General features: G+C 36.6%; 1 protein-coding gene and 1 long non-coding RNA gene across 6 annotated transcripts; one reads left to right on the top strand and one right to left on the bottom strand.

The window, feature by feature from the left end:
• Positions 1-780: 780 nt before the first annotated feature.
• LOC149091642 (uncharacterized) lies at positions 781-3,041 on the top strand. Its single transcript, XR_016196399.1, has 2 exons — positions 781-2,011; positions 2,603-3,041. It is a non-coding gene; the product is annotated as an uncharacterized LOC149091642 (long non-coding RNA).
• LOC108649326 (uncharacterized) lies at positions 2,927-18,639 on the bottom strand. Of its 5 annotated transcripts, none has more exons than XM_030383811.2 (11): positions 18,001-18,639; positions 7,054-7,116; positions 6,831-6,969; positions 6,646-6,760; positions 5,614-5,961; positions 5,029-5,235; positions 4,849-4,968; positions 4,700-4,750; positions 3,560-4,059; positions 3,385-3,493; positions 2,927-3,322 (listed from the first exon to the last, which is right to left on the bottom strand). In XM_030383811.2, exons 1-11 carry the CDS (start codon positions 18,074-18,076, stop codon positions 3,191-3,193), a joined length of 1,860 nt encoding a protein of 619 aa, XP_030239671.1. In that variant the 5' UTR covers positions 18,077-18,639; the 3' UTR covers positions 2,927-3,190. The 5 variants fall into 5 exon arrangements, with proteins under 5 accessions (XP_030239671.1, XP_030239673.1, XP_030239669.1 ...); XM_030383813.2 differs by having other exon boundaries at positions 3,393-3,493; positions 5,884-5,961; positions 18,001-18,637; XM_030383809.2 differs by having other exon boundaries at positions 5,029-5,961.
• Between the last annotated feature and the right edge of the window lie 86 nt (positions 18,640-18,725).

The raw sequence follows: 18,725 nt of genomic DNA, 5'->3' as shown, positions 1-18,725 counted from the left end.
ATTTCGGCTCAGCACAAAGATTAAACAAGTTCCTTTTCTTTCAGCTTTGACAATGTGAAGATGTCGAGGCAGAAGAAGAAGAGCTGGAAAAACTACTGTCTACTGGAATTTCGCAACAATTCGAAATGCTGCTTGTGCATCAATCAAAGAACTTAGTAAATCCCATGAGAAATGGTGCATACTTACATATGGACCATTAACAGAAACCCGTAAATCCGAACTTGTGCTGTTTTATATCTGTTACAAGACCGGCATTATGGGAGTCTGTCAATGCAAACAACTTGGTTTTTGGCAACAAAGCAAAGCAACATTGAAATAACACAAGTAGAAACTATAAATAAAACAATAAATCAATATTATAAAATCGAAAAACAAACATGATATAACAAGGAAACAATAAGTTCAACAACAGTTCATAAACAAAAGGATATTAAATAATATGTATATGTAATTTCCACAAATTGAGTATAAATCTACAGAAATGTGAAAGAAAAGTAAAAAAAAAAAAAAACAAATAAACGCACCCTTAAAAAAAAAAATAAACAAATTTAAGATACAAATTAAAATATACAAATCGTAAGGAAAGACATATTCATCATATATACCTAATTATTAAAAATCATATAAATGTATACACAGAAAATAAAATAATAAATAATAATAATAAAATAAATAGGTAGACTAAAGTTTTTAAAAAATAAAAATAAAACAAAATATAAAATTAAGAAATTGAAAAGGAAATTTATAAAATTTGAGCGCTTAAAATAAAATCAAATCAAGTTCAAGTGAAAATAAAAAAGATGTTAACTATATATAATCAAATAATAATAATATAATATTAAAAATAATTGAATATATGTATATATCATATTTCCAAAAAAAAAAAAAAAAATAATAATAATAATAATATTTTTTTTCATAATATATAAAGCAATAATAAATATTTGATAAAAAATAAAGAAAAATAAAAATAAAATAAATAAAAATATATACAATAATTTATAAAAAAGCAAACCAAAAACGCCTTCAAATCTTCAAATAATAAAAACAATAAATAATAAATATTAAAAAGTAAAACAAGTTTATATTAAAGACTTTAACTGATTTGAATACATATAAATAAGTAAACTTGAAATATAATTTATTACCATTATAAATACACATTAATTTATTTAATCAGTTGCAGTTCATTTTACAACTTAATTAATTTAATATTATATTTTGCCAATTCCTATAATTTTTGCAATTCTCTTTAAGTTTTTCTTTTGTTGCTGTTGGTTTTACTATTTTGTTCGATTCGTTTAACAATTATGAAACCTTTAAACCAACTGACTTAAACCAAGCAAGCAAAAAGGACTACACCAAGGACCTTTTTCTCTCTGGCAAATTGAGGTAGTAGGTTGTATAGTAGTACTTATAGACCATACTATACAGCGTGCTAGCTTTCTTTGCTTGACTATAAGCCGCAAAGACATCCCACACACACTCGCCCAGCCATACAATGTGCTCGCTCTCTCTCTCTCACTCTCCGATTACCTGTTCATATACATATGTGTGTGTGTTTGTGTATTTGTGCGAAAGTGTTTTCACATTATTATTATATATATATTATCGATCTGTAATCATACGAAATTCACTTGCATATTACACATTGGTATTAGTGACATGTGCAAATGTTTGTATGGCTGATTCCCTGAGACCCTAACTTGTGACTTTTAATACCAGTTTCACAAGTTTTGATCTCCGGTATTGGACGCAAACTTGCTGATGTTAGTAAAAAGTACACATCGAGCTCAATCTACATATAAATATGTCTAACTGCATATGTCTATATGGGCTAACAACGTTTGTATATATATGAAACAAGACATGCCATTCCATAAGCTATTTTATTTTAAACGAACTTTTCATGCTATCCAGGTGTGAATGTATGAAGAAGTATGCTGTCTGATTTGATGATCGTGATGTGTCGTCGAACTGGATGTGAAGGTATCTTCATTTGTTTAGTAATGTAAGTAGAGATTCATCTATTAATTTTAGTGAACAATATGAAAAGAAATTTGTGGATATTTTATGAATTTATTTATATGATAGTTTTAGAACTAGTAGAAATTTAGAACTTGTATCTGAAAAACGATTGGTAGAATTGTAGAATGTGAAATGTGAATGAATTCTCTAAATAGAAAAAATTCGAAAAAAATCTTTATGAATTATCTCAAACTTACCGATCGTCTAACGAAAAAACCCTTAAAGGAAGTCTTCTATACAGACATGATTATTTATTAGAGGAACTAATCTGTAGTAATTTTGTATTTTCAATGAAAACTCAAATATGATATCAGTCTACACATGATTATATAGCCCTTAAGTTTTGCGCACTTGAATAAGTTTAACGAGATCAAAAATATTGAAAAAGTCGATGATATTAGCTTGAAACTATTCTACGTCATAGCGGATTAATTTTGTAATGCTACGGATTTCATTCGAATTTTTAAACTTTTATAAAAAAGTCAAACCTATTCCAGTGCGTGGCACTGTGTATATTATTATGTATAGTATATTTATTTGACCCTCTAAATTAATCAAAAATTTCTTACTATAGGCACAACATGTCATCAAATAATGAAACGGATATAGGATGCATATAAATCCGTGCTATGGAATCAACTGGTTGAATGTGGACTCTTCATGGAAAAGACGGCCGTTCATCATTTATCACAATATATAACTTAAGATCTGACCCCTAATTAGACTGTAATATAAAGATGTTCATTGAATATTCAATTCTTATTTTAAATAGACAAAATATTATTCAATTCATTAACAAATTGTAAATTGTTTACTGTACCAAAACATTCATTAATAATTTGTAATCCTCAATGCAAAAAAGTCAACACATTTCAACAAAACCAAAACACAAATAAAATTTTTATGCTTATTAACAAACATTTATTGTAAACCCAAAGTTGAGTTGTCTGTTAACAGATGCGATACACACAACAAAGGATTAAAATAAAGCTTATCTAAAAATACAAACTAAACTAGTTAAAGTTGTGAATATTGTATATATGATGAAGCTTGATGTGAGCTAAACAATTTCATTGTCGTTTGCAAAGAGAGAGAGAGAGCGAGCATACAAAATGTACGATGTAAGTATATATATATATATGTGGTAAAGATCAGTTATATGCTATGAACGCAGGGCGGCTTCACTGATGCGTGCACTTGTTGTCCTTGGACTTCTTTTTACGATCTTCACTTGAATTTGATCGTCGCGTACCTTGAATTGGCATGTAAGGCGGCGTAGGGCTGGCACTTTGATCTACAGACAGTGAGAGATGGATTAGTATAAAGCAGCTGATTGCTGAGCAGGCAGTTAAATACATATATACCAAAGTTGCCGGATTTGGAGTACTTGAGATGCGGCGAGACATCGTGACCGCTGGACAGCGTGCTGTCGTGAGAGCCCGCCTCCGAGCCATAGTGCTCCGAACTGGTATTAGAGAGAGAATAAATAACTTTACTAAATGCCTATAGAGATAGTTATTGTTATATTTACCGCGTCATGGAATTATGCTGCTGCTGCTGCTGCTGCAGCGCATCGGCCGTCAAATGCAAAGAGATGGGTCGCTGATGCCCCGGCCGGCAGCTGTCCACGGGCAGCGTGTAGATGTCATCGTCGCCGCGTGTCAGGCTGCTGGCGGCTGCGGCCGCCTGGCGCTGCTGTCGCTGCATGGAGCCATGCGAGGAGCTGCTGTCCCTGGTCAGGCTGCCATTGGTCAGCGTGCCGTTCGGCTGGCGCTGCTCAGCTCGGCTGCTGTTGAGCACATCTATGGGATTCGAATAGGCTTCCACGTCGATATCGTTTGGCGTTTGGATTTGTGACGCGGACATGCAGTCCTGCGGCAGCGCAAGCAACGGACCGCAATGCGAGCCATTTGTGCCGCACAGCAAACTGTTTACCCCATTGGCTCCAACAGCAGCGCCGGCTGCTGCTTCCTTTTGCTGGGATTTGCGCAGGCGCGCCTTCTCCTTGGCGCGCTTCACTTTGGCTTTCTCCTGCAGAGGGCGAACAAGATGAATTAGTTTTATTTGGGTATAAAGAAAATACATTCAAAATATTATTACTACAACTAATTTTATGTTAAAATATTTCATTATGTAAAGCTTTAAAAATGAGAACGAACAATTTTTGATTGGAGTTAAATATTTGAAAATTATGTTTAATGGATATTCATTTAAATTAATATATAAAATATATTCTTGGGTATTTTTTTTTTTTTCAGATTTCTTATACTTCAATTTTAATGCTGAGTAAAGCTTTTACACATGATCTAATCGAGAATAGTCTATGACAAGATTTCATTCAGTTCATGTATAGTTGATTTATAGGAAGGCATATCGAATGCTGCATTATAGATGCCAACTTGATACCCTGTAAATGCATCAAACTCTAGGCATCCATAAAAAGATAAAATAGTGCATTGAGTAGAAGGTCATGGAGCCCATACGCGTCAAAGCATTGTATAATATACAATAGAAATCTGTTACACCGACTTTTATAGCGTTCGATTATTGCGATGAAATTTCTGGTCCCCTGATAAACTAATATGATTATTATTGATTGAAACGATTGGCTAGCTGCATCGGCATGAACCTACTTCAGTAAAGCATACAAAATTCGACTCATTTCTTTTACCTTAACTGCAGAAATTTTGAGTTTCCTTAATTTGAATATGTTTTTTCCGTACTTGGAACAAAAAGTATATATAATAAATTATATACAGTGTAACAACAGGATTAGGATTACTAAATACTAAAACGAAATTTCCGATCTATTCAACTTACGCGCTCCTGCAGCATTTTGGCGAGTTCTTTGTCCTGCGCCTCGATGGCCAGCATGCGATCGCGTTGCTCCTGGAGCGCGCTATCCTTGCTCTCAATGGCCTGCAGGCGACGCGCGAGCAGCTGCAAGAAAGCAAAGGACATTAGTAAAAGTTAGAGACATTGCAATGGCTGTATAAGCACCTCATCCTTCTGCTCCTGCTTGAGCTTCTTGCTCAGCTCGTGCAGCTCCTCGGGCGGCAGTCCGATCTCGCGTAGGCTCGCATAGTCGCAGGGATCCACATAGAGCTCAATGTCGTCCGCATGCTGTTGCATGTGCCGCTCGACGGCCTTCGCGCTGCCCAGCGCAAAGTTGCCCACCATCTGATCGTATTTCTCCGGCGATAGTTTCTGAAATTGCGGTTCGGAACGCAGTAAGTTTTCGTGTGAGGCCGAGCGCTGGGGCATGGCTGAGTCGACAACAGTTGCTGCTGCAGCAGCTGCACCGACGCCCGTTGCCGACAGGCCGCGTATGCTGTCAGCAACATCGGCATAGTCCACCAGCTCGTCTATGTCAGCTGCCTGATGATTGATGCTGTTCTGTGTGGGAGTGTGCTGAGATGTAATGCTGTGCAATATAGATGCAGATGGAGATGCAGATGTAGATGTTGGTGTTGGTGTTGTTGGTGCTAAACGACGTGCTGATTGATGTTGCTGCTGATGTGCGTGATGGTGGCGTGCTTGTTGCTGCGGTGCAATTGTTGTTGGCGTGTGCTCAGCATCACTCACCAACAGCTGATTGTGTTGTGGCTGTGTTTTTTGTCTAGTGGGTGTGATAGCTGCCGCTGCTGCTGCTGCTGCTGGCACATCAACAATATTTGGTATAAGCGACAATCCTACATAGTTGTCTGTTTGTGAAAAGTGCTGCTGCTGCAGCAGCAATGGCAGCTGCTGCTGCTGCTGCTGCTGACTGAGATATCTAGCTTGTTGTGAGGTGCTGGGCTCGACTCTGCTATTCGACTCGTGTTGCAGTTGCAGCTGCTGCTGGTGTATACTTGCTTTGGCTGGTCGCGGCGGCGGGCGGCTCTTGTCGCGTGTTGCTGGCGGCGGCACCGGCGGCAGATTCACATAGATCTCCTGCAATGGTTACAGATTAGTTGCGTGACAGATTTTAAGTGTGGATTATGTTAGAGGAAAGACTAGAGTTATTTAAAGTGGAAGCACAAGCTTTTATAATCTATTTACGAAATATAATAGATAGTTTGAGGCAATGCATCGTGGATGATATATTCTATCTGAATATATCATAATTTTCTAGTAGGAATAAGTCTGTGAATCGTATTGTCCTAATTGAGGTATAATTGTTCTATAGTCTACCTACTATATTATTTAAATTCTTCTGGTACTTTCTTCAATGTGATATGCATTCTTCTTATACTTTTATCAATCTCTTAATCACTCTTCTTATAATTTCTTCAATCTAGTATGCATTAATCTTAGACTTTATTCAATCGGATATGTATTCTTCTTATACATTCTTCATTCTTCTTCTTCTTTGCATGCGCCCCATATTGTCTTCAGTGTAATGTGCATCTGTCCTATATTTCCTTCAATCTAACATATATTCTTCTTAAGTTTCCTCAAGTAAACATACATTTTTGTATACTCTCTGAAATCTAGTATACATTTTTCCCTGCACATAGTTATTTGATATCCTCTCCATCATCATATTATTTTTTTCACATTTCCATGCCATATTTTACTCTGTTATCCAAGATTAGTTTTTCTCATAATCTCTGCTCATCTCATTGGACAACACACCTGCATTTTCTGTGCAATTAGTTCGCTTTGCTGCAGCTCCTTTTGCTGCTGTTCCTGCAAATCGCGTTCCAGCTTCTCGGCGATCTCTTTGGCCACACGTTTATCATGCTCCTCCCTGCCACATAAAGAGAACTCACATTAGTAAAGCATAGAGAATAGTTGAGGAACCTAATATATATTCTTACTGCTCTGTCAGGCGTCTTCGATAGGCCTCCACCTGCCGCTGGGCCTGCTCCGTTTCCTTAATTTGCTCGTGCAGCGCCGTGGGGAAATCTTCGCGCACCGTTGCATTCCTGTACCGATTGCCCTTATAAAAGTCGTTAACTGCATGGGGAGAGAGGGCGCGAGAGGGAGAGGGCATTTAAGTGCAATCTAATGTTGTAAAATAAAAAAGGCTAAAGCACTTACTCTCCTGGGACTGCAGCTTGTAGGCCAGGGCGCCGTCCTCACGCACGAGCCATTCCTTGCAAACTGAAACGGAAAATCGAGAAGATGCTTAAGTTATTAAGGTTTGCTCTAATCACCTTTTGATGGCTCGGCCATAAAGTGGCAGCTCGACCAGCTTGATTACTAGCCATAAAAAAGGCAGCAGGGGAACATATTTGACTGACTAAAGCATACCCTGTGAGATGCTAACACATATACAGTTTCTTTATACTAGACTATAAAATATTCAGAATATTTGAATGAAAAATAATATTTGTAATATTTCTTACACTCTGTTCTTGAATAAATTTCAGTGTTTATCAATTTTTTAAATCTTGACAAACATAATTATATGCGCATATAAATTGAAGCGGATGTAATAAATATTTTATGTTTTAATTTAAAAATAAAATACATATATATAAAATGAAAATTTTATGGGGAGAATCTGCTTATACTATATCCAATTGGTTTGCCTTAGCTAATAATCCTATAAAAAGGAAAATGAGAAATGAGTTGATAAAAAAATATGATTTAGGATGAAAAAAAATTATGATTTAAGATGGAAATTCAATTTTAATTTATTTTAGGCACATAGCTCATACAAATGCTTATATTTCAATTATTGAATTACAATAAATTTTGTATAAAGTTAGACACCTAATTAGAAGTCAACCATGAAGTTAGATGATCTGTAGATAGCTTGAGAAAGGCAAAAAATGTGTACAAATTTAAGACCCAAATTAATCTATTTCCTCCACGACCGACCACAGCTCTATCCACTCAACTGTCTGTCAAAGAGATCTCCTTCATCACACACGAAACGCCAGCCAATGTACCCTTCCATTACCACTTTCATTAGATATACAGTTTATTGGAAAATATCTACTAAACGGCAACTGATATTTTAATGCATGCTCCCAATCGCTAAGCCTATCAAATTACCCAAACCGAATCGGAATCTAATGAAGCACCGCAAGAGCACATTATAATCTCGTAGTAGGCCATAAGAAGAAAAACGTAGAAAAATAAATAAACAGCAATGAGTCACGTCTCGGGAGTGAAGTGGCGAGCAGGAGGCGGGGATCCTGAACAAAGGCATTCCATTGAGGATGCACATGCTCGTTGCGTTTCACGGAAATGCATTTCGATGCAACTCCAGATAGGGCTCAGGCCTCACACAAGTGGGGGCGGGGACGAGCTGCGGCTATTGGGGGCGGGGGGCTGGCAGTCAGCGGATGTCAGCTTTTGATCGATTTGATGGGGCACCAAGATCTTGCTTCGTTGATAAGCGAAAGCGTGGAACAAAAATTTAGTTTTAATTATCTGAGTGTGTGGAGAGTTTTTCTTCTTTCTTTCTTCTTTTTTGTTTGATTGTCAGCTTACAAGTAGCAACGTTTGTTGTTGTTCTTGCTGTTGTGTCTGTCCCTGTCTCTGCCCCTGCCCCAGTCTCTGTCTCTGTCTGTGTTTATGTTTTGTGCCTCGCTGTCATTTATCATTAGTCGCGGAGCAGTTGGTAATTGGTTGCTTTGGGGCAAAGCTCTATTAACTAAAATTGTGTATGATTTATAAAATGGAAAGTGCCATACGAAAGTTGAACTGAAGCTCAAGTGTCTCTCTCTTTTTCTCTCTCTCTCTCTCTGTGACGCATCTGTTGCTTCAAGCTGTTGCAAATGAAGCCATGTAATCAAAGTTAACTTGATTTATTGGCTCGCCCTTATTGAGTAGTTTTTCTCGAGGCAGCTTCATTCGAACTATCGCTGAGTAAATGAGAATCCTCTTCGATTACGTATTTAGAATCGTTTATTTTCTATAAATATCATCCAGCTTTCCTATATTTTTTCCGTTTGTTAATGTGAATTTGTTAAAATTGCTTCGACTTTCGCTCGTTTGTGCTCGGGGGAAAGTCGTTAAGACTTCTTTCTAATTAGTTATGGCAGAGCTATCCAATGAGATTAAATTAAATGTATTTGCTTACTCATCTAGCTTTACTGTTTTAATTTAACTCATCTAAATTTAGTTTGTCAATAATAATATCTCATTAATAGTATGATTCTAGTTACTCTATTCTAATTCTATCCACATTAATCGTTTTCCAGTTTTTTTTTATTAAACTTTAAATATTGAACATTAATATTCGTTTCTCACATTTGTTTTTTATCTAGTATATATAGAAACATACACAAATGCCCTTATAACATTCTCAGTCAGCTTTTCTGACAGCCAAACATATCTCATTAATTTTCATTAACAAACGAGTCTGATATTTCATTCAGTGTTTATGCTCGTGCTTACCGACTGAGACGGGCATATTTGTATTCGATTTCTGAAACTTAAAACTTTGTATATACATATATGTATGTATAGTAGTGGTAATGGATACCTGAGTCAAAATACGTGTCATAGAGCAGCAATCGTGGGGTAGGTGTTGAATAGAATATATATAAATATATCAGAAATGGCTTGTTTAAGTGTTTAACATACTGAATATATGTTTTTCAGTAGTATTAAGGTAGTAGTGGTAATATTAGTAGAAATAGTAGTAGTAAAAGTAGTAGTAGTAGGAATGGTAATAGTTGTAGAAATAGCAGTTGTGGTAATAGTAGTAGTAGAAATAGTAGTAGTAGGAATAGTAGTAGTGGTAGAAATAGCAGTAGTGGTAATAGTAGTAGTAGAAATAGTAGTAGTAGGAATAGTAGTAGTGGTAGAAATAGCAGTAGTGGTAATAGGAGTAAGTAGAAATAGTAGTAGTGGTAATAGGAGTAAGTAGTAGTAGTAGGAATAGTAGTAGTGGAGTAAGTAGAAATAGTAGTAGTGGTAATAGGAGTAAGTAGAAATAGTAGTAGTAGAAATAGTAGAAGTGGTAATAATAGTAGAAATATTAGTAGTAGAAATAGTATTAGTGGTAATAATAATAGAAATAGTAGTAGTGGTAATAGTAGTAGAATTAGAATTTATTTAATTCAAAACAAACTTGATCTGCGTATTTACATTCTCCAGTTCCTATATGTTAAAGCTTCGATACTTTTATACATTTTGAGAAACCTACGAATGGCTAGGTAGCGCCCCATCGACTCAGCTGTCAATCAAAATTAAGAATATATATAATTAGAGAAGCTGACCACGCCTCTTTCTATCTCCTATGCAAGTAGACTGACCCCAGATCTCATTTCCCTCAAAACTAGACTCTAAGCGAGTATTAGAGAATCGTTCATGCCCAAGTGCTATACTCTACTTGTTGTTTATCTCTGCTCAAATGTGACACACACACACACGCACACCCAGTCACATTACACTTCGGTTTAATTTAAAGGTTCTTTGACTTTTAAACTGTCACTCGGCAATTAGCTGCACTCTGACCCGCAATTAGAATTAGTTTGTTCCTAGTTGAATTATGGCAGCATGACAAACGGAGCTGCCTGCTGCAGTTGCAGTTGCAGTTGCCGTTGCAGGCGCTGCTGTTGACGTTGCTTAATTAACTGCAATTTGCGGAAGTGCAAGTGCGCTGAGAGCTTGCTGCAAAGAGCGTCTCACTTGCAACAGCAGCGCCCTTCTCTCTCTCTCTGCCTTTGTCTCATGCTCTGTGGAAAAAAAGTATTTGCAGCCATAATCAATTTAGCTGTTCGCTTCAACATTTGATTTCTCACTGACCTAAGTATGTAACACTCTCAGTGTGTGTGTGTTTGTCTGTGTTTGTGTATCTGCTGCTGTGCATAAACAAGACCAAAAGTATCTTTTTTCCAAGCTCTGTTGCCCCACTCGATGTCGGTTCGGCGTGATTGCTCAGGTTGGGGCCCGACTCGTCTTACATATTTGCGCTGACTCCAGCATTCGTATGCACATATTAGCCCCGCCCTCCTCCTCCTCCTTCTCGGTCCTCATTCCGGGTGAGCACTGCTCAGGCTCCCCATTGGCATGTGTTTATTGTGCTTTCAGCATACATATTACTTACAAAGTCTCTTGTGTTGTTCTTTCGTTTGCGCTTTGCGCTTTGCTTTGCTTTTTTATAATGCCCCGCTAAAGCGCAGCTTTATATACCCTGTAGCTGACTGTGTGCCATGAGGTATGCTAGTTGGTTAGTTATTTTAATTTGTTTTTTTCATATAAATTGTTTTTAAAGTAAATATTTTTTCTTAATTTTCAGTTTAAGAAAAGTGTTTTTATTTTTTTATTTTATTATTATTTTTTTATTATTATTTTATTTATTTTTTTATTTATTTAATTTTATTTATTTATTTTTCTTTTAAATTCTTTTTTAAATTTTATTTCTTTATTTATTTTTTGTTAATTTGCATATTCTCAATTTTTGTGCTAAAAATTTTATAAAATTATATTAAATTTTTTAAACAAATTTTTGTCGTATATCATATTTTTAATCATATTATTCAACTTTTTTTTATAAAATGTAGTGTTATTATTTGATAAATTAATATTTTTTGATAACTATTTTATAACATTTTTCTAAGCATTTTTTTTTTTAAATATATATTTTGCCAGTTTTTTTACTTTTCTAAAATGATAAAAAAATTTTCAAATTCACAGAGTATCTATATAGTCTATATAGTCGTGCCTGCCACTGCCAAGAACATTTACTTGTTATTATGCACAACGGGCCGCGTTTCGAAAATGGTAAAAATAAGTTAAACTTTGCCTTTGACTGGTCAGCAAATGGGGAAATCAACTTGCAGTACATTTTGCGCTGGCCGTTAAATAAATTCTCAGTTTTTTGTTCGTTTTGTGCTCAAAGCGTCAGCAGGAAATGGGCTAGGCAGTTAAAAAATATGGCAAATACGTCTAATAGCGTATTGTTCGGCAGCTGCTGCTGACAGCAATAAAAGAAACAAAAATGCATTTGTCACAAGAAATTTGAAATTCCTTTCATTTCCTGCACGGCTAAGAACACATTGATGTGCATTAAAAAACACGCACACAAAAAAATATATATATTATAATGACAACTGATTTATTGCTCGACACATATATTGCGAGACATATGTATTTACCTTGCCCCGGAACGAGTTTTCATTCTACCTTTTTTTTGCGCCACATAACAGTTAACCCCAGCACCTACAAAAAGTGACACACTGAGGTGGTGTGTGTGGTGCATGTGCCTGCAATGTGGGTCGCCAGCAGCAGTTTATTGACTTGCCCAAAATGTGAAGAAGAGGAAGAGAAATAACAACAAGAGCTCTTGGAACGGGTTAGTAAGTCAACAGAATATGACTCTCCATCCCCGTCTCATGCGTCACGCGGAGTTCTCTGAAATTCCAACAGCAAAAACATATTGTATTCGGTTTTTGGCACAGTCAGCTGATCTTGGCCAAGATCTTACCTGCCAGACACCAAAGAGTAATCAAAGAATTCCCAAAAACTCATAACAATTAAGTAGAACTTCACAATCTTGGGGTTTTAATGATTTTTAATTAAAGCAATAATTGTATAAGAGGAAATGATGAAATGCGATGATCGTAGATTTGTAAATGTGGAGTAATTTTACATTTTAAAATATAGAAAAATATATAAGTTTTTTTTTTTATAGAACTTGGAGTTCATTTACGTAGGGTAATATATTTAAGTATGTAGGTCATCATATTTTGTTATGGAACTTATATAGCATCTACCCACAAATGGGTCTAGTAATATGGTCGAAAATGCTATTTTTTGAAAACCAATGCAATGTGGCTGTATTTCCGTAAATAGTCGTTATACTCATTCACAACGTATGCAATGCGCTGCTGTCCGTACGTCTGTCTATATGGGCGCAAACCATTTCTCTACTCTTGAAGGAAGAGAAATTAACTTTGGAGAATACTTTCCTTGATATATGTATGTATAATGCACATTCGTATATATATATATATATTCCTTGATATATGTATATGTATAATGCACATTTTCTTATAAAAATGCCCACTAGGGAACGGTTATAAGCAGGCAATACTGATAAAATAAAAACACAATTACATATTTAAGATTCTATAGAACTGAAATTTAAATGAAAGCTATACAAAAAATATATTTAAATATATATTTATAATAAATACATATACAATAAATATATAAATATATTTGGTATATAGAATAGCAACTATAAAAATTTCATATTCTCTTTGATCTCCTTATTCCAACATTTAAATATTACCTCCGTCAATTTAAGAATTTAGTCCCATTCAGCCATCTACACTTCTTATATCATCTGCTCGAATCGCGTTGCACCTTTCTAGCTATATTTAGGTGCTACATCTTCTTACAGTACAGCAAATTGAAGACCTCAACCTGCATTCGCTGCGCAGACCTTTGATGAAAAGCATTTGATAGCAGACCTCAATTAACCTTCGCAGTGCATTCAATTCATGAAATTCGTTTTCAGTTCACAGCACTTTGCATTGCGGTTCTCTGTGGCACTTTGTCTTTGTGGGGCTTCCCTCAATGATTTTTCACATCTCTCTCTCTCTCTCTGCCGCTCTTTCTGTTTCTCCCCCACTCTCTATGGCCATCTCTTTCATTTTCACTTGCTCTCTCTTTGGCCAAGTTCAAATAGCGGTCTACGCTTGAATGGCTCGGACTGTGGATCGCGTGAAGCGTTACACAACGAAAGAGGATATGTAAAAATGGTAAGAAAAAATGAAAAACCCGAACGAAAATTTATGCATATGCAAGCCATACTGCATATGAAAAACTATGGTATCGAGTGGAAACCCGAATTGGAAAGTCGAAGGAAAATTTATGAGAGGCAAAAGCAGCAAAAGCAGGAAAAATGCTGTCGACGCTGTTGCATTGATTAGCGGCTGAAAGTGGAAAAACCTGACTCAAGGTTGTTGAACATGCCACCAGACGGAGCCAAGAGGCAGCCTAGGCATGGGCATGGCCATGGGCCCAGGCATAGGCGGGGGCAGCAACAGACGCTTGCCACAAACAAAAATGTGGCTGCGACGCCGACAAGATGCGACGTTGACTATTTGAATGTTGCAGCTGATGGATACACACAGAAAACGAGCTAAAGATGCAGCATGTGTGTGTATATGAGTGTGTGTGTGTGTGTATATATATATATAGTGTGTTACCAAGCATTGACCTTAGCCATGGCCAAAGCCGTTAATAAGAAGCTGCCGCTGCAGCTGTGGGAAGAATTTAGCTCATTATGCAGCTGAAAACACTTTAAATGCGGGCTGATTGATTGATTGACGGATCGATTGAACCATGCGCTAGGAACGCACGTCAACAACAAATCGTTAATAATTATGCATTCGATTTAGCAAATTAGCGTAACTCGATATTTGATGACTGACGCAACGGAAGCATTCGCCAAGCTAAAACCAAATGTAAAGCCCATTAACGTAACTTTCTCTGAAATTGAGGTCCCCAAATATGACTTTTACATTTGCAAAGCACAACTGTGTGCCGCATTAAGAGTCGAGCTACTTAAAGCGAGCAACTAGCTAGCTGACAAAAAAGAAAACAAATAAAAAGAAGAAGAACAAGAGCAGAGAGCGCGTTTCCCATTTGCTTAGCCACGCAAAGAGTTTTTTGCCTTGAAAGCAAGACACAAACGAGTTCTAAACAAATAATTTGGTTTAATCAATTGCGATATCTTTTTAATTTAAATTGAATTAAAATAAAATTACTAATGAAATATTGTTAAAAATTCAATTCCCGTTAACTGTTGAAGTTTGAGTTATTTGATATTAAATAATCTCCTTGAATGTAAGTAAGGTTAAGGTAAGCTAAAGATTACTTCAATTGGAATTTTTCTGAGTAATCAATATGGTGATAAGATATCTTCTATATACCTAAAACATACATATATTTGTATAAAAAATATATCTTTTATAATATGTAAAGAAGATATAAAAGAAAATATTAAAAAATATAAAAGATAAAAACATTTATATGTTTATACACATATCATATCTGTTAATATTTACAAAATCTTATTTATCAGAAAGATAGCGTTGAATTTCACATTCAATATAGTAAGCGTATCTGTTCGCAATTTAGTCAAGAAAGTTGCGAAGTGGAAAGGTTATATAATCTTTTTGAGTACCGGTTTATAGACATTGACAACTTCCTGATCAGCGCACAAGCTATTGAAATTTGTGAGAAATTGTGATTGTCCAAGTATAAAAAATATATTATTTTGCAATAGTTATAGATTATTTATAAATATATAGAGTAGCCTAAGATTTAAGTAAGATATATAATACTATATCATGAATATATAGCCGGAAAAAGTATTTTTTAACTCGAAATTTCTAAGCTTTTAGTATATACTCCCAGCTAGATTTCATTTAGTTTATAGTTTAAGTAACTTTCCTATTAAGCGCAGCGCCCATTCTAGTTAGTCTTTGAGCAAAAACAAGAAAAAAAAACCCTTTTAAAACCTTTTGTATGCCAAAACAATTATGTAGCTGGCAGGAACGGGAGATTGGGAATTGTGAGTCTTTTAGGTGGCATCGCTAAGCTAAAGCCAAGTGGAGACCTCCTTCTGGCACTTGCACATCCTGTCGCCGACAAGTGAATCATTCGTGGCATGCAACAAAAACGCAGAGTAGTGGAAGCAGAAAAAAAAAAGAAAAAACAAAAACAAAAACATGCCACATAAACTGGAGTCAGTGAGGCAGCTCCGGCAGCTCCGGCATCTCGTCAAGCAACTGTCGACTGTTTCATTCTGCTCCTTGGCTCCTACTCCCTGTCCCTGTGCCTGTCCCTGTCCCTGTTCCTATTCCTATTCCTGCCTCTTTGCCAGCGGCCAGTTCGTCAGGCAAAAAGCAAAGAATGGAAAAAGGAAAAAGAGGCCAGCATTTGAGTGGCAGCCTCAATGCATGCAACTCGCAGCTGCGGCTACACGTTGTGGGGGTCTCTCTTTTGTCTTTTGTTATGCGTGCTTGGGCGCAAATGAAGCGGCTGCCCGAAGAAGTTGCTCGCGGGCAAGGGGCAGTGGGCGGAGGCAGGGCTAGCGGCAGCCACTGTCAGCTGTTGCCTGCTGCACGCGCGCATCTTTAAGATACAAAGATACATTTTGAGTGGGGTATTTTTTGCATCGAGCTCGTTGCATTAAATGGAAAGCGCTTCAGGCACAATTTTTGCACCTCCGGTTGTGTGTGGATTTTCGCTTTCAGTCAGCCCCCAAATAGTGTGAACTATAAGCAGACGAGGGATGCTCCATGAGTTCTGAGAGCTGACTAGCGCCAAGTGTGACCTGCAACATAATCTATTTAGAGAGACAAGGAAAACGAGAGAGTGCGAGAGAGAGAGGCAGATAGACAGGTAGAGAGAGAGGGAGTTAGATTGAGAGAAAAAAGTGCCACATGGAGGAAGATAGTGGGAAGGCAGAAACAGAAAGAGAGAGAGAGAGAGAGAGAGAGAGAGAAGAGAGAGTCAGAAGAAAAATTGAGAAATTCTATATTATTCTGCGAAAAATCCAATCTAGATATCCTCTTTCTGTCTATTTTTACTTCTCCCCCTCTCTCCCTGTACTTAAAGTCTTTCTTGTTTGTCCTTTTCGTACACTCAGTTCAAATATATGAATATAAACAAAAGAAACTTCCTATAACGAATTCCAACAGCATCGAAATACTTAAAAAATATCTCAACTTTGCCCTACACAACTTTAGTAGCAGCCCTCGTAATGCTATGCCGCATTTGTTTATTTTCAACAGAAATTTCTGCGTTTTATGTTTTTGGAAGTTGATGTTTAATTTGTCTGTCGGTTGTTATTGTCGTCGCTGTTGCTGTTGCTGTAGCCTGCTGACTGGCAGCTCATTGTTTTTGTTTATCGTTTCATGAAAGGAAAAAAAAAAACTTTCAAAAACTTAAATTGCACACAGTGCGCCCCTTCGAGAAAGATGAGAAAATAAAACCGAAAGAAAGTTCGTTGGCTTTGGCTCTTCGGTTTTTGGTTAGCTGAACAACAATTGCTTTGATTAGCATAACAACAAATTATGACTAAAATCTCTTGGGAGCTTTTGCCAACTCTTTGTCACAGATGTCGTAACGTTTCTTTTCAACTAATAAAGTTTCGTTTTTATCCGAGCTCTGGCCACTTTTCCGCATTGAACTTGGCTATAAATACAAACTTCTCCCAGAGTCGAGTTCGTTCTTAATATATGCACATATTTACTTTTGAGCTTAAATTTGGCCACACAGATCAAAAATCGTGGTTCTTGCTAATGTAATTAAGATCGCTTCGTTTATTTGAGACTCAGAAAATTTGAGACTCAGAAAAAAAATTAGAGATATTTATACTTATAATATTGAAAATGGGAATTCAGAGTGTTTTGTTTTTTTTTTTTATTTTATTTATTTTTTTTATCAAAAATATGCTCGAGAGAGCGTTTATGTATATATTCGGAAAATCTCAATAAATGGTTGTATAGGTATTCTACATTTTAAAGGAAATACATATGTAAACTCACTAAAAGCAACTCTTATATACACATGTATATTTAAACATGTATATAAATATAAATCAAATTTTTTAAAATATTTATTTGCTGAGCCTTCAAATCTGCGACGCTAAATTAATTTCTCGCATCAATCACATCATATTTGATGTGTTAAGTTGAGTTGAAGTGCTTTGAGACCTACTTATTGTTCTTCTTTTGTTTTTCATTCGAAAACGTGTTATTATACATATTACAGCACTTATTAACACCGCAATTAGAACTGCGACTCAATGAGGCACTTCCTGTTACAGCGAAACGTATGTGATACGATAAAGAGCGCTACATTTTAAACTCACCCTAAACTAATTGACATAGTTTCATAGTTGTTTCAGAACAGGTCTACCGAAACACTCTGGCCCTGCCCTTCCCCCACACCCGACCATCAATGCATTTCAAATGATATGCTATCTCTTTTGCGTCAGGCAAAGAAGCCCAACAAGCAAAATCTGAGCTGTTGCTGTTTTTGTTGTTGTCTCACTCTTACCCTCATTAACATGTCCCGATCGAGGCAGTGCGTCCTTTTTTGGCACTGCGGCCGTTGTTGTTGTGAAATTGTTCATCTTCCTTTGTTGTTGTTGCCGATTTTGGTGAAATTCTTTTCCCGAAGTTCAAGTTGCTGTTGTTGTTGCTGTTGAACAGGTGTTTTAATTATGAGCTCAAGGACGTGTTGTTGTTGTATTTGTTGTCTTTCGCTCAGTTTCAGTTTCAGGTTTCGGTTTGATGCTGCCGCACCTTCCCTTCCAGTTGAGCGACGGCGGCGGCGCGTCGCTTTCAATAGATAAACAATTAAGCAGAAGCAAACCTGACTTTGATTTTTTTTAATTTTAGAAATTTTTCACTTAATTGCGTCTGACTGCGCTCGTTTATGTTGTGTGGAATCCACTTGTGTTTAGTTATGTTGCTTGCAACGCATTTCACTTTCACGCCACGCGATTTATTTATAAATTTCACACACACACGAAAACACAACACAAACAAAGCGCGCGCGTCTTTGAGCAGCAGCTGCAATTTTTGTGTCCCGTTCGGCAAACCACGTCGCACTTCTGCCGTAATTTATGAACGCGCTCGCAGCTCATTCAACAGCGAAAGCCGCTCAACGAATGCGGCAATGGGGATGGCTGGCTTGGTGCCTGTCATATCGATAGGTCGATAGTATGCACTCACTTTTGGATATTCAAAATACGTTGACAGCGAAGAACCCTTCAAAAG

The sequence above is a fragment of the Drosophila navojoa genome, chromosome 3, assembly GCF_054131105.1.
Source record: "Drosophila navojoa isolate 15081-1374.11 chromosome 3, UAZ_NAV_1.0, whole genome shotgun sequence".
Taxonomy (NCBI): Eukaryota; Metazoa; Arthropoda; class Insecta; order Diptera; family Drosophilidae; genus Drosophila; species Drosophila navojoa.
Note: the sequence above shows the minus strand (reverse complement) of the source record. Positions and strands in the feature narration are given on the sequence as shown.

What these genes read in the sequence shown, in the direction of transcription:
- LOC108649326 (XM_030383809.2), bottom strand. Translation starts at nt 18,076, where the DNA reads ATGAACAATTTCACAACAACAACGGCCGCAGTGCCAAAAAAGGACGCA. An exon ending in ATCGGGACATGTTAATGAGG is followed by an intron (nt 7,117 to 18,000) that starts GTAAGAGTGAGA and finishes TTTCCGTTTCAG; the next exon opens with TTTGCAAGGAATGGCTCGTG. An exon ending in CCGGCAACTTTGGTATATAT is followed by an intron (nt 3,323 to 3,384) that starts GTATTTAACTGC and finishes CACTGTCTGTAG; the next exon opens with ATCAAAGTGCCAGCCCTACG.